Source organism: Triticum dicoccoides, chromosome 1A (genome assembly GCF_002162155.2).
Source record: "Triticum dicoccoides isolate Atlit2015 ecotype Zavitan chromosome 1A, WEW_v2.0, whole genome shotgun sequence".
In the NCBI taxonomy this organism is placed as follows: Eukaryota; Viridiplantae; Streptophyta; class Magnoliopsida; order Poales; family Poaceae; genus Triticum; species Triticum dicoccoides.
This window is the reverse complement of record NC_041380.1, coordinates 58,617,950-58,633,737: the sequence shown is the minus strand read 5'-3', so window position 1 is coordinate 58,633,737 and position 15,788 is coordinate 58,617,950. Positions and strand designations below refer to the sequence as shown.

General features: G+C 42.0%; 1 protein-coding gene and 1 non-coding gene across 4 annotated transcripts; both read right to left on the bottom strand.

Annotated features, from left to right (window-relative positions):
- Positions 1 to 4,779: 4,779 nt before the first annotated feature.
- On the bottom strand, positions 4,780 to 4,860 carry TRNAL-AAG. The gene has a single exon. It is a non-coding gene; the product is annotated as a tRNA-Leu (tRNA).
- A 658-nt stretch (positions 4,861 to 5,518) lies between these two features.
- On the bottom strand, positions 5,519 to 15,354 carry LOC119362667 (LEC14B protein-like). Of its 3 annotated transcripts, none has more exons than XM_037627915.1 (11): positions 15,238 to 15,354; positions 13,830 to 13,946; positions 12,263 to 12,730; positions 12,038 to 12,157; positions 10,566 to 10,643; positions 9,564 to 9,737; positions 8,392 to 8,469; positions 7,845 to 8,017; positions 7,195 to 7,350; positions 6,709 to 6,769; positions 5,519 to 6,048 (listed from the first exon to the last, which is right to left on the bottom strand). In XM_037627915.1, the coding sequence occupies exons 3-11, from the start codon at positions 12,626 to 12,628 to the stop codon at positions 5,842 to 5,844; spliced, it is 1,413 nt and encodes a 470-aa protein (XP_037483812.1). In that variant the 5' UTR covers positions 12,629 to 12,730; positions 13,830 to 13,946; positions 15,238 to 15,354; the 3' UTR covers positions 5,519 to 5,841. The 3 variants fall into 3 exon arrangements, with proteins under 3 accessions (XP_037483812.1, XP_037483806.1, XP_037483816.1); XM_037627909.1 differs by having other exon boundaries at positions 12,263 to 12,725; XM_037627919.1 differs by having other exon boundaries at positions 5,913 to 6,048; positions 6,709 to 6,764; positions 12,263 to 12,725.
- Between the last annotated feature and the right edge of the window lie 434 nt (positions 15,355 to 15,788).

The following is a 15,788-nucleotide window of genomic DNA, read 5'->3' as shown; positions in this document are numbered from 1 at the left end:
GGTGACACGTAGGAAAATTTTGAATTTCTGCTACGTTCCCCAACATCTTAATCATCCAATTATCAACTGAGGATTTGGATGAGGACATAGAATTCCAGGCTTTTGTGACCATTTGATGGAAACCTGGTTGGGAGAACCACCATTTCTCAAACCTAAAAGGTTTGGGGTTGGATGGGGCTCTAGCACCAGTATCCAGGACTAGAGGGGTGTGATCACTCCCCACCCTGGGAAGGGCTGACAAAGTAGAGAAAGGAAAATGTGCATCCCAGTCCACAGAAATGAACACTCTATCAAACGCAGCAAACACATGGGAAATCTGATTGTTAGACCAAGTAAACACTCTATTAGAGATAGAAATCTCCATCAGGGCCCATCTATTGATCCAATCATTAAATAAAAATGTAGTCCATTGATTAATTAAACCACTATTTTTTTCATTCTCATTCCTAACCAGATTGAAATCCCCACAAATCATGATAGGATATGAAGCATTTGATAAAGCATCATGTAATTCAGCCACAAAATCCATTTTTAATTCAGGATAGGCAGACCCATAAACTAACACCATTTGCCAGACAAAGCCATCAGACTTATTTTTCATAGTAGCAACAATAGATAATCTTTGATTGATAAAACTAACTACCTCAAAATTCATTTTATTAAATCCTAACAGGATACCCTCAGCAGTGTTGTCAGCTGGCAAGAAATGCCACACAAAATTATCAAACCTATCAATAGCTTTGAGGAAACCCTCAAAATAATTTCTTTCTTTGTTTCTTGAAATCCAATAAAGCCAGGATCATACTTAGCAATAGTATCACACAGGCACTGTATCTTCCCATGTTGCCCAAGACCCCTAATATTCCAAACAAGACCTATCATATCTAATTGATTTTAAAAGGGTGGGATAAGCCACAAGGCTTGGCTTTAGTTAGAACAGCAGGTGTTCCCCTAGCAGCATCAGCAGTGCCAACTGGCTCCAAGGAAAAGGCACCCCCAGGTGTACTAACTAACTCATTAGAATCAATGTCAAGATTATCAGGAAGAACTAATTCGAGATTATTATTGGCAAAAACCAAACATCTCTCTTTCTCCATAACTATCATCTCATCAATGGTGAGGTTCTTTTGAGTTTCACCCCCCAATAGTTAAATTCATTTGACTCATTTAATCAGCAAGAATAGACTTATCAACAGTGGAAAAGGATTTACCTTTAAATTGTGGTATCTCCAAGTTCTTCCTCCTCTTATATGCAGCAGCTTTCTCCATGATGTTAACATTCCCATGTCCTCTGGCAGCAGGCCTCTGAGCTAGCACAGGCCCCCACCTTGGCTTCTTCTCATGAATGGCATCATCATTTTGGGTTTGGTTAAGTGATTCCAGCAGGGATCTCTTCCAAGTCTCACTTTGTAGGATTTGAACAGCCTCAAGGGGGGTAACCCCCAACTCCTCTTCTTTTGTCTCCTCATTTTCAGAATCAGATATATCCACTGATCTTAGCAGATCCTCACAATATTCCATACTACCAGCACTCTTCTTAGATGTCATGTGTGTGTCATTCTTCTCAGATGGAGAGGGGGCTTTTTGAGTCACCATTCCTTCCTCCTCTCTTTCCTTCCCATCGGCAGTTTTGTGTTGTTCTAGAAGATTGCCAACACAGCCAGACTTAGGATCATGTACATTAGAAGATGTACCACCAAGGTCAACATTAGCCAAAGCACATTTCATAATGAAATCCTCCTGGTCAGCATCATGGCCATGTTCCATAGGTGTAACCACCTAACTTTGAGCAACATATTTGTTTGAGGACCCATGTTTGGTTGAGAAGTTAGCTTTGTCCAATTCATCAATGGCCAGACCACCATCACCTGATCCACCAGATACATGTTCTCCATGAGTCCCACTATCCTTATCAACTTGCTCTCCCTCTGCTCTCTCATCTTCCTTATCACCATCTTCATCATCATCCACATCAATGACAGAGTCAACTCCACCTGTCTGCTCAAAGCCTTCTACAGTGAAACCAAGCAGGAACAACTTTTTCTTCATCTCAATCAGTCTCTCAAAAGGAATCTTAGTTGGATCCCTGCAGGCTATTTTAATTCGAACATTCTCAAAAAAAGTCCTAAACATCCCATTCCAGTCCACATCTGTAAGCACCCCAAATAGCGAAGCAATTTGAGCAAAAACTTTCCAAGTACGCCATTTTGGGGGAATACCCTCAATTAACACCCATGCTTCAACCAGCTCCCCAAAAGGTTCACACCCTCCTTTCCATTCAGTTAAAGTAACATTCACATCCTGTGGTAGGGAGAACCCAAGCAGTTCAATGAGGTCTTCCACTTTCTTCCAGGGGGGAATCTGACCAAAAAGGTCTTGCTGGAGAGCCCTCTGATTTGCCATGGCCAGTGTTCGGTCTTGCAGAAAGTAGCAGATAGTAGTTCCATCAGTTTAGAACAATCCACTTCTCCTTTTAAGATATTCACCACCGCACAGTTCTGAAAGTTTAACCACTTTGACTCATTAGCAACAGGGATGTCCACATGGTAGAAACCAAGACCTTGAGCTCCAATGCCAAAGAAGGCGGCACTAGGTTGTATCTTAGACCACGCCGCATAGTTGTTTACATTGTGATTCTGCTGACACATAAAACAAGCTTTGGCTTCACGCAGTTCCCAACATAATGCCCAGGCCCACCATAGTTGAAGCAAATCATATCCTTATACCTAGGATCAAGGACTTGTTCCACTTCAACCTCTGTAGATTGAGAAGATTGTACCTGAGCAGAGCCAGCAGTCGAGGCTGTGGATCTGGTAGGCTTGGGGGAAGGGGCTTGTTCCTTCGCAACAGGCGTAGATGGCTTCTGCCCAGCGAAGGAGGTGGATTTCTGCCCCGTTCCCTTGACTGGACGGCAGCAAGATTGTTTCTCCCTCCTGCACGGGGATCGGCCATCTTCGACCCACGCTTCACAACCTCCGCAAAGGAGAGTGAACCAGGCCCGATCCCTTCACGAGCAACCTTGATTTGTTTTGGTGGTGGGTCGAATGGTCGACTTGATGCAGGATAACAATCAGCGGCCGAGAAGGAGTTACTCTCAACCAGGTCTCTCCGGATCCAACAAAGGAACCCGACTTTAGGGTTGGTTTGCGGCTGCGGGGTAGGGTTTTTGGGATAGCGACGGCGAGGGGGGAAGGGATAAGCCAAAGCTGGCCAAAGTGCTCCTCCACGTTTTCTAGGGATTCCCCTTTACGTAATCGCCTCACCCTACTCGTTTTCTCCCCAAGCACATGTAACTTGGGTGTGGGGCCAGGCAACGCTGGATTTGAAGGGGAAGAATGGCAAGGAGTCGTCCCCCTGGTTTGGGTCTAGAATTTAAAACATGATTGAGCCCCTCGCTGGAAACCAACTCTGACGAGGTCTCCCCGGCTGTAGAAGCAGCCACACGATCCTTACTGTTCATTGGAACAAGAGGGAAAAACCCCGACTCTACTACCGAATCCTTATCAGACAGGTGAATATTCGACCCAACTCGATCTAACATCCCCAATCGGCGCAAACGAAAATCCCTTAATCGAGACTTAAGAGTTAAATCGGCACGAATATGTATGCCTAACTCACCAAACCAAGGTGGGGGTCGATGGGTCGTCGCTGTGTTTGAACCAGTTGGGGCAGCCGATCTACTGACGGCGTTGGGGCCAGATGATCCTCGGAGGGAGGAACTCCGGCGGGATGTTGGCGATGCCCTCCCATGACGGTAGGTGGATGTTGAGCCTTGAGGGATTCGCCGTCCTGGAGTTCTCCCACCGCGCAGCCTGCCGCAGATCCGACGACTCCGCCTCCTGGATCGCCCAGAAGAGGAGCTCCAGATCCTCGCAGTCGTCATCTCCGATGAAGCACGCGCGCTCGACGAAGTTCGTGTGGCGGAGGATGTGGAGGTGGATCTCCCCCCACTCGTCTCGGTTGGGGAAGTGCTCCATCACCACCCGACACATCTCGCGGCGAGCCTCCGACAAGTGCGGGTCGGGTAGCGGCACCGCTGCAGGGGGTGGAAGTTCCTGCGGTTCCGCTACCCGTGCCACCGGCGCAAGCCAGCGAACCCGCACGCCGCGGCGACGCGCTCCAGCCATGCGGAATCTCAGATGGGGATTTTGGGCGGGGAGAACTCGATGAGATGCAGGGGTGGGTGGGAAGCTGGGGGTTGGCTTGCTTTAATGGCGCATTAGTTGCTCCGCCCGAGGGGGAGGGGAGGGGACGGGAGGGAGAGCGAGCCATCTTGAACGAACAAAATATCATCTGGATTATGTAAATTATGTCTGAACTTATGACCACTAGAATGAATTCCGTCATATTTGCATGAATTATGTTTGAGTTTGTATTGCGGTCCGAGGTTTTCAGCAAGCATTGGATGAACGGCTCCCATATCACTATCTTGCGGACGAGTCTAGACAAGTTCACGGATAAATAGTGTCTGTTTTTCGGGCCAGCGTTAGTTATCTATTGAATATGTGTATGAGTTGGGCTACACTTGAACTTGTCATTGATAGAAGGTTAGGTGTCTGAAAACCCGTGTGAATAAAATCTTTTTTTTCTTTGCAAGGATAAAGATCAAAAAATTGACTAGTAAGTTTCTTTCCCTCAAATCACCATAAATGCATTTTTGTCATGAAAGTCTGGACGCATTGGAAGACACGAACATGTTCATTCATTCGTAAAAGAAAAGAAAATGTCATCGTACGAGAAATCGTGTTTTGTTTATTATATAGAGGGAAAAAAGGAAATTGACCAGAGTGGGATTTGAACCCACGCCCTTTCGGACCAGAGCCTTAATCTGGCGCCTTAGACCAACTCGGCCATCTGATCTGTTGTACTGTTGTGCGATCTTTTACATGAAGGCAAAGCTGGAGCCGTTGTGCCCCTTAACCGCCTTAAGACATGCCTGCAAGAAAATTTTCGAACATGACTGCTCTCCCCATTTCCAGTTTTCTTTTTTGAAAGGTCTTCCCTATTCCACGGCCCGAGCCGTAATTGTTGAATATCTTGCTATTTCCCACTACCTAGAAATCCAGGGCAAATACATAGATTGGACGTGATCCAACGGAATGTTATTATTTTTCACAACATATTCACTCCTTTAGCAAGTTTTCTTCCAGTGTGAAAATAATCTTGGATCATGTACAATAGGATGTCAATGTTATTATTCTAGCATAAGAACTGATGGGGGATGGAACATGCAAGTCCCCTATGACCAAGTTACACGAAGATAGCATGGTTATTCAATCTACATTCTATAATCATTTGGTTTTGTCCAAAAAATTATAGTAGTAGTCTTACTTGCTTGCTGGCGTTGGGGGGATTGCACATAAAGCGAGAAAAGAATCTCTTAAGCCAACTCTGCCTAACAAAATAGTTGGCTAACACAAAAACTTCCAAAAATCAATAAGCATTCTATCCACTCTTTCGTGGTGACGAGAATTCGGCCAACATTAGTTGAATTCAGGCAACATTAGGAGACGAGAAATTCTCTTAAAGAACCATTTCTCTCCCATCAATTAAAACTTACTCGTAGTTGTTATTACAAAGGGGGGACAGATAAATGTGTCCTCTTATAACAAAAAGCTCTAGTCTAGCACAACACTCCTTGATGCTCTACTGTGGATTTGTGCAAGTATTTCGGACCTAAACTAATCCTTCATATTACCCTTTAAAAGACCGTGAGGTTCGAAAAAAATCTATGTACTCCTACAGTGTGATGAATCTGTACAACGGCTCACTGCTTTGATATATACTTGCATGAGAAAAAGCTTGCGCCAACCCGCGGCATGCCATTGCCACGGGATGTTTCTACAGCGTGAATGTGTATCCCTCTGGACACATCTTCTGTTTCCCTTTATTGAGGGTCGTTGGGTCGTCGGCATCCTCCGTTGCTTCCCACCTTACCAGATAGCCGTCCCACGAAGAGCTAACGAGCGTCGGGAGGTGCGGGTGCCAGGAACAATCTCTGACGATCGATTCATGCCATTTGAGTGTTTCGACAACGTTTCCAGTGGCCTGCAAGCCAAGCAGGGACATAGCAACTTTAAGATGGCAATTAGAAATTTGAACTATACATATAAGACCCTTTGAAATACTTTGAGGTTAAACCTGGCTATACCAAGGCATCGAAAAGCATAGCTTATACTATAATCTACAGAATCATGATATTATTCAGATTCATAATTTGTTCCTTCAGGGCCATACTTATAGATAGTCAGAATGTCATAATTACAGTTAAAACCTGCAGCATATGGTCTATTCACCGACATGGACATAATACATAACTCTTTTACCTAAAATTTCCTTGAGTAGCTTATTATCCCAATTAACACAACATTTCACTCATTCTAAAAAATATTCATAAGTTGATCAATGTTGGTTGATCAATGTTGGAAGAGTTTTTTATGAAGTTTGTATATGGAAAGCTTTTAGATTTAAAAACAATTTCAGGATTTTTTTTAATCCTCGATTTTATGTTCAAGTTTTGCTGACACAGTTGTGTACAAGTGTACATGATTCCATCTACTACAACTATGATATCTACTTTTCATAGTATGTCATCCACTTTCTATCAAATGGGAATGCTCACCCATGTGGACACAAAACCACCAGGATTTGCAAATAGTAGAATCATATTTAAAAAGGGCAGTTTAAGGAAGCATCTAAGGCTCATACCACATCATAAATATAGACACATTGGTCACTGGATCCTGTGTATATGTACCTCTGACCTGTGCTGCAACAAATAACAAGGTGACAAACAATATTACTCAATAAAACAAAACAACCATAACTCGTAGCAGTATAAACCGTTGCATGATATGATGAATTGATGATAGTATTCTATTATGCCACTCCTCCTACTACCACGAGCTTTTACCTTTGTGGAAACGAAAAGCAGCATTTTGCGTCATACATTTAAAAAAAGGACAGACCCAGTGCTAGAAGCTCCCACACCAGGTGGGATCTGAAAAGGATTCAGGTGTTTGTAGAAAGATGATTTACATGCTTTTGCCCCTATTGCACTAAAAACCCAATTTAGACAGCCTACAGCAGGAAGGATTTTCAGGTGTTTGTAGAAAGATTTATGTGATGCAGCAGCGAGTGAAAGAAAACACTCAAATTGAGTTGAAGTAAAACAAACACAAGTTCACAACTAACCTGTGCATTGGGGAAAAGTAACAACGGATAAGTGTGCGCAACACCGAATGGCCTCTGAATGTGGCTAGCGATTGATCATATGAATGCTTCAAAAATCGGGCTTCTGATGGATAGGTCATCCATCTGTAATCCCATTCGTATGCTTTCGGTGTGCAGCTGAGAAAACAGTTGTACGGAAAATTTAGAATAAAACAGGGAAATAGATCTTGGGATTATAAATAACCTTACGAGTTCACATAGGATAAACATAAAGCCATGAACATACTAAAAAGCCAGAGAAAATGACAAAAAAACATTTAATCCATAATGTTGAAAATATTAATTACCAACATAGTCCATAAACCCTAGAAATCTTGAATTAATATTATCAACAGCCCAGTAAGTGAGCCACTAAAGTTAATTATGGCTCCTCTGCAAGTATTTCTGGTATGGAGAAACATGTTCATAGAAGACAGGAAAAACTCGATATATTCTATTAGCTCCACTCAATACATATAATTCGGCACAGTTGACTTTTGCCAGAGTTGATCATCTGAATGAACATTCTGAGTTTGCCTTCCTACTTGCCTACAACGTAATAATCATTTTCAAGTATAAACAAATATCAATACTTCTAGAAATGACCATGTAAAACAAGTTTTGGTAGTTACTCCTTCGTAGCCGAGGACAATTTTCTGATATCCCATAGTTTAATAGTCTGGTCCTTGCAGTTGGAGATGAAATAATGCCCGTCTCCACGGCTATCAATAAATGTAACTCCATCTAAATGACCTGCCAAAACACCTACTGGTTTCGCGCTCTTGTGGCAGCGCCTATCCCACACCTGAAGATTGTAAAACATTGTCTAACAAGTCAATCCTCCGTGAATAATGATTAAATGAGAACGTTACTAGATACTCTAAAGGGTCTTCAGGTTTTCATTGATTTCACATTTCCTAGACAGGTAAAAAAAGGAATCATGTGTTCCAGATAAATCATGTTGGAGTTTGCACTCAGCAAAGAAAATTACATTAGATATCACATGCAGTAATCATTGTGCATTGCCGATAAGTTTTTGAACTCACTAATGTTTCAGATTGTTGGTATAATTAGCCAGCTACATATGCCAGATAACTTCTTCTCTACTGAACCAGTGAGATGTATCTTTTGAAATGGGATTTGAATAATATATAATCAGGTTCAAAGAAATTAGCTTACCTTACAGAGGCTATCATCACTTCCGGAGTACAAGACATCACTAGATTCATCAGCGAACGTGACCGCATTAACATCAGCCTTTAAAAACCAATGGAATTGAAAATAAGATTTCCAGAAACCAAACATAACTCTTTTGTATAGAACATCAGGTACTCAAGAAAATAAATACATATTGTTCATTCCGAAACTATGTTAGATCCGGCAACATTAGATATGCACATGGGCAACATGTGTTATACTGCACAACTTGCGAATAGACCCAACCACTGTGTCACGTCCCGTAACCACTGTTCCAGTAGTGTAGCATTGTTCAGCTGCTTTAAACTGAAACTGCATAAACATCTATTCATGTATCCGTAGGCCAAATACTGCAGGCCCGAAGGAGACAAACTTCCAGCCTGCACTGGACTACCAACACAGCTGCTGCTTCAGCTGACATAGTGATTGGTTTTACTGAGATTTATATATTTACTTGCCATCTAATCTACTTCAGACTTAGCGGTTCTAACATTTACAGTGTTTTCTTTCACCATATACCATCACCCTGCAGTTTTGCAGAAAGCCAAACACCTTGAATAGTGATGGCACGCCATAAACTGTTTGACATTTTCCTTTTGGCTTCTGGTTTGGAAATACCTCTTAGAGGCATTAGGTGTTTATGTGATACTACACTACACTGTGAGACTCCTACAAACACAAATTTTATTTCAGTTCAGTACTCTACAAGGCACAGCTTCTAGCATGCTATCAGTATCTATCCAAACTGCTATGCTTAAAGCACCACCAAGAACTATTGCTTGCTGTGGTTCATTACTCCAATCTGTTATGCCTAAAGCAACACCATGCTTCATGTGGATGATTACTTCAGACATAACGAACCATTAGAGGATGCAGTACAAAAGCATGTAGAATATGCAATGTAAATGCTTTTTTTACTAATAATGTAAGTGCATTTCTATTCGCAGGAGACTAAAATCGTACAAACAAACTCCTTTAATTTTCTTTGCATGCAAACAGTAACAATGCTCACATTAGATACTTGAAATGATTTTAAAAGTACATATGAATATGACCTAAGCAGATATGTGTATCACCAAACAGTGTTGTGTACAGTACATTGGAAGGACAGGTTATGGAAGGAACAAAAGAAAGAGGGCATTTGACTTTCATACCACATGAGCATGAATGCGCTCTGTCACTTTGTTTGCTCCAAGATCATAAATACATATTGACTCATTGCTGTTTCCAACAACAAGTTCATGGCCATCTTTTGAAAACTTTATTGAAAATATTCCAAAGGAGGATTCATCGTCAGCAGCAGAAAAATTCAAACCCTCATGAATGTCCTGCATTATGATAAATAAAATAAATGCTTGTGAAAAAAACAGCATATTGCGAAAAAAACTGGTCAAAATAAATGTTATAAGCTTTTTTTTTTGCCAAGATAAAGCACATTCATTTGGCAATCATGCAAATGGCAGGCAGGATGTGTTGAGTTTCTTCTTCATTTACATTGGTACAATGATACCAGAAATGGCAGGCTTGATGTCCTCAGAGTACTATTTTGTAGGAGAACTAAAAGATAGACAGACAACCAATAGGCAATAGCGCTAGAATTTCCTGACGGGGAGGGTCAGTGGCAGCATACTAGATAATCCTCCGTCTCCTTATGTTAGGATTTGATGAGTTTCCTTGTAGAGATCTTTCCAAGTTGTTAGTGTTCTTAGGCTTCAAATTGATGCTTCTATCTAGAGTTTTGTATGTGAGCTATATAACGTATTAATGCCTGCCCTAGTTTATTACCAGTTAAGCAAGAAATAACGTATTACTCCCTCTGTAACTTAATACAAGACGTTTTTTGACACTTATCTCCCAGCCTATTCTTTTACCTATCCTACTAACGCAGCTCTGTGGGGCTATCAGCCCTGGACTGCCATCGAGCACAGCACAGTTAACTTATGCTCCGGATTCAGGGTTTATACCAGGAATACAACTATTTTATCCAAAAATTAATTCTCAAAGAGGAAACACATGGATATTTAATCCAGAAGATATATTTTCATGAACATGCTGATGACAATTGTTGGACAGGAATTATCATAGAACAAACAGTATGTGATTCGGTTATCTAGAGGTAGACTTGACCATATTGTAATTTAGAGAAGAGGACATACTGTAATATTAGCATGTGACTGCTTCAGAGCATTCTGAACATTTACTATGTGAACAGTAGGGGTCAGACTGGAATATGCCTGCAAAACAGATCAATAGCACTTTAGGGATAAAACAAATATGTGAATGAACTTAAACTATCATCAAGTCTAGTTCATAAAGTCAATGAAAGAGCTAATAATTATTTGCCAGAAATGATGGATGGAATTTTTACGAGTATTTCTAAAATGGTGAAAAAGAACTGAAAATATATTATTAGTGAAGTTGCCAAGAAAAGCAAGTCTACCTGCTTTTTACTCAGGTCTAAAAGTTTTCCTATATTATAGAATGTATAGAAACAGACAGGGAAGTATCTAAAATATCAACAAGATAAGCGGCGATTTTCTCTGATGAAATACATGAACGGCAGGAAATAATCAACTCCCTTCGATTGTCGCAGCTTTAGTACAACTTTTACTAAAGAAGTGACAATTAATTTGGATCGGAGGGAGTACCAATTATTTCCCCATTTCTTTTAGTTAACTATCAGAACGTGAGCAGTCAACCCTTCAAAACTTTGAACACTAATACGCTAATACATACAGAAGTATTAGGATTTCTCAACTGTAAGCACTATTACTAGATTTGTCAGAATAAAATAATTTCATCTCGTCATATGTTAAAAATAATTTCTAATAACGTTTCAATAAAATAATAATAGCCAAAGTTGTATATTGGAGACAAATAACAAGCAAGATATGAGGGAGGTGGTAACATTTTTTGGAGAAAATAAGCCTATGATTGATAACTGTTATTGATCTGACTGATAAAATAACGACTGGGTCAAATGATCTAATAACTTATTATTGTGCATAGGGTGCACAAAGTGTAGCTCATGAGGCTCAAATGCTAATGCAACTGCAAATTATATGGCACTGAACATATGAAACACTACCACTTTATTACAAACTATTCGATGGCTATAAACTTAACACTGAATTTGAGAGAACAAATAAACAAAGGGTCAATCTCTTGATATGAGGAAGGAGAAAGAAGCGCTAGCTCAGTGGCTGGAGTTCAAGGTGCTGAACCCGCTCACCCGCGTTTGAGTCAGCTATGCGGACTCCGCTGGGATGCTATCCGTTTGCGGAGAGGCCTCACTTCTATCTAACAGCGGACAGTTAAATGGAGGGATCCTTCTGCCTTTACCTAACATTTTTTACATGAGGAAACAAAGAACAAAATAGATGCTGAAAAATCATCCAACCAGTTTGATGTAAAATTCATCGAAGTAACTTGAAATCTGACACACTGCAGAGTATTTTGTATGGCAATGAGCATAATACGGACAGTGCGTAAAAGTACATCCAGGCAAGCATGTAAACATGCTTATGGGTTCCCCGGGAGAAAAACAAGTTAAACAGAAGCTAAAATGGAGTAAAAAAGATGTACAGGGTTACAACGAAACCAAATAAGCAATCCGTAAGAGGTTTACTAGGTATTGTTGATCAGGTGAGAGAGCAATATCTGATACTGTCCACCGCAGACTTTTGCAGTTTATATCCTTGTGGATCTTCCATTTTTTGTCAGCGTTATAGAATCTGATACGGCCTCCCTGATTACATTTTCGCATCGAAGATTGTTAAACAGCAAAGAAGCGGTAAACATATATAAACATATGAAGTAAATTCTTCTGCATAATATCATAGTAATCACATACCCGAAACCCAGCAATTAGTAGAGAACCATCCGAAGAGAATTGTGAGATGTATGCTGCGCAGTCCATGCTATCAACGCACCACGGGCCTCTTACTGGTAGGTGTTTGCGAAGAGCATAAGAGCAATCGGCTGAAGAGAATCTACCAAATCCTGAGCGATTGGATTCTCTTGATGACAACAGCTTGAATGTAGAGATATGGCTCTTGCCAGCATGAAGGCATGCACGAGTTCTCTCACTTGGCTCTGATTTAAGCCTAGTAAGATGGGAAACCTCCTCATCAATGACAAACACTTCATTAGCAATTGCAGGACTGCCTTGCTCTTGTTGAGATGGTCCTCCATGACACGTCTTCCGTTTGGAGCACATGTTTGGCCACTGACTTAGTCAATACTATTTACGAAACCATTGATCACTTCTCAAGCATAACCAATGATCCTTCCATTGCTAGATATCCACAGAACACCTATGCTTAAATAACGCAATTGATACATCACAAAAACAGTCTGTATGTGAAAGATAATAACTAGTGACTATTCTTAATTAATCAAGTTTGTATGCAAAAGACATAGCTATTGCTTATTCCTAATTATCCATAGATAAAATTCCAAAAAGGTGTCATACGTAGAAGTTGATAACAGTAGAGCTTTGTAGAGGATTGACAGCAAAGGTAGAGTTTGGAGGCAAGCCGGCCTACTCAGAGGGGATCTTGACGGTTTCTTTGCGGGAATAGCAATGTGGGTAGTGCATGGATAGTATGTGTTAGATGTGGAGTGGATGTTGATGGAGGAATCCGTGTAACTAAATTTGTAACTGTGTGGAGTTTGGGATGTCTTTCCCCTCCTTCTTTAATGAATGATACGCACACTCGTGCGTATTCAAGAAAAAAAATGATCATATAGTTTATTCTAGATACATCACTCTTTAAAGGGGGAGCATAAAGTGCCAATTAGCTCAGTAACACCTAACGTGGTCATGACAATAACACAGCAAATGAGAAACAGTGCTAAAAGAACTGCACTGCAAAACAAGTGACATTGGAAATGGCACTTACACACTGAAAGATGATAAAAAAGATAACCCCTAACCCGTCTCAACTGATGATAGAGGGTTGGTGATAAAGGAATTTAAAGCATATTTTTTTCTCGAAGATGCATCAAAATGTGTCATTTTTGTACTAGGAAGAAAACGCCAAGAAAGTGGAAATAACGAAGCTTAAACAACAGCCAGCTAGCTATGCACAAGACTAGGCCAAAACTGAGGCAAAGGCAGCTGCTGTCACCACCATGGCTGAAGCCACAGCACCTGACTTGTCAGGCGGCATTGTAGCACTACACTGGCAAAGATGGCCTGTGGAAGAAACATGTGTCATACATTTCCTAAGAGATTGAATAAGGGCATCGTGGCCATCTTTCAAATTCCCAAGGACCTAGCGTTGTAAATTGGTGTTGCTGGGCTGATTTCCCCAAAAGAAATCAAATCTGGTGTCCGAGTAACAGTACTGACTATCACTGTATCTGTTCAGACGGAAACTCATTATATGACAAAAGAATTAAATTCTAGCATTCACCTCCAAATGATGATTTTAACGTGGACACAGGCCTGTAATCCAGCTTTCCAGGCAATTCCAACAAGGCTGGTATAGCTGATCTCCACAGGCTTGGGCACTTCTACAGCCAGTCATTCCCTACAAAATTTACAAACAATTTAGTCATCTACAGAAAAAGGAGAGATGTGCCTGTCCTTATTCTTCTTATGGTTGTGAGAGTGGCATTAGGTTCTCAGGTTGATGAAGAGGCAACAGTTACCACTATTCCAGTGATGTGTATTAACAGCCTAATTTGTTAGGGTGAACATTAGAAGCATCATAACCACTGTAAACTAGTGGAATCAAAACTAAACAATTGGGAAGACAGCCTCAGTGATGAGAACCGCTGTTTTATAGTAACTAACCAACAGGAGTGACAGTCACCGAGTCAGTAAATGGGCAAATGCCTTAAAAGCTACTAAACTAAGCTGCCAGAGAATATTCTCTGAAATTCCAGTTCAATAGATACTCATGGGAGAAGAGAAGAATTTCCCAAGGTGGGCGTGGGTCAGAACGTAACTCTTTGCTCATTTAGAAACAGCTGGTCATAAAGGCCTACTAAAAAACCATCCTCGAAAGCAACAGTTTTGTTAGACGAAAAGAGCGACATTTTTCAGGACAACAAGTTCCTGAATCACAGAATGGGATAAAACAAGTGCATGCCCAGGCCACCCAGGCTTGCCTTGCCCCAGTGGGGTGTTTTCATGGCAGTTTCTTTTTAATTGAAAATGCCACCGGTACGAGTGCCCATTGGTCGGGTTTTTAGGATGGGACAGAACACGAAATGGTCTGGACCTGAGTATACACGTTTTAGCATCAAGCATACCGCACTTGCACCAGAACATCCGATGCCACGAAGAACTAGTCCCCATATATAGTTGCAAACATAAACATACATCAAGCACAAGGGCACCGGGATCACCGAATGCGCAACTGCCATGAGCTGCTTAGCAAACAGCCAAAGCAAACCGATCCCCTTCTCGACGTTTTCCTCCATAAGAAAATTGCCGCAAGCAAGCAAGAAGCCTAAACACTCGGTTTGGCAGCCAAGAAACAGCTCACGTGGGATGTCTGGAAGAAACTCCGCCCCATAGGCAAAACAACAAACACATGACGCTCACCCAAGAAAAACCTACCCCGGGATGAAACGAGACCCATCAACTAGCCCAAAATTACCAGAAAAACGTCCCTTAATCCGTATTCACCCAGGAACAGATTTCAGGCGCATGCGCTTCTCTGATGAATTGCCTGCCCTCTACACAGCAAAACCCAACATATGTCAACCGAAAGTACAAGAAGGATAACGCAGCAAGGCCTCTCGATTCGCCACGATCCATTCGTACCTGGAAGCAAGTAGAGGAGAAGGCGGGATGGAAGAGGGAATTCGTACCAGGTGTCAGAGGAGGCGTGCAGCTCGTGTCTCCTGCGGAGCGGCGGCCAGCGGAAATGCGGGGGCGAGAAGGGGAGAAGAAGAAGGAAGAAGAAGAAGGGAAGGAAGGAAGGTTTTAAATGAATAAAATACTGCAACGTGAAGGGGCTGCCCGCAAAACATAAACTAGGACTGCCTGGCGGGTCAATGACGCGTGGGGCCGCCGAACGGCCACGAGCGGGCAGGCGTGTGATCGGGGAGGCTGGTTGGTGAGCGCCGAGCCTGCCAGGAGCCAGCCAGTTGGTGGGTTGGACGCGTGGCGGGAGGTGAGTGGACGGCCGCGTGCGCCGAGGGAGCGGATCGGTGCGGTCGGCTCGGCTCGCAACGGTCGCCGTTGCGTACTGGATTACGTCAGCTTGGCCGGTGACGTCATAACGGATCCGCTTCGTGTCAGCATCGCGTAAAGCGTTTGCTTTTTTTTGGGTGCGTAAAGGAGCGAGCTAGTGCTTTTTTATTTGACCCACTTGTATGTAGTCCCTCTATTTTACATAGAGCGAATAATTCAAAGAATA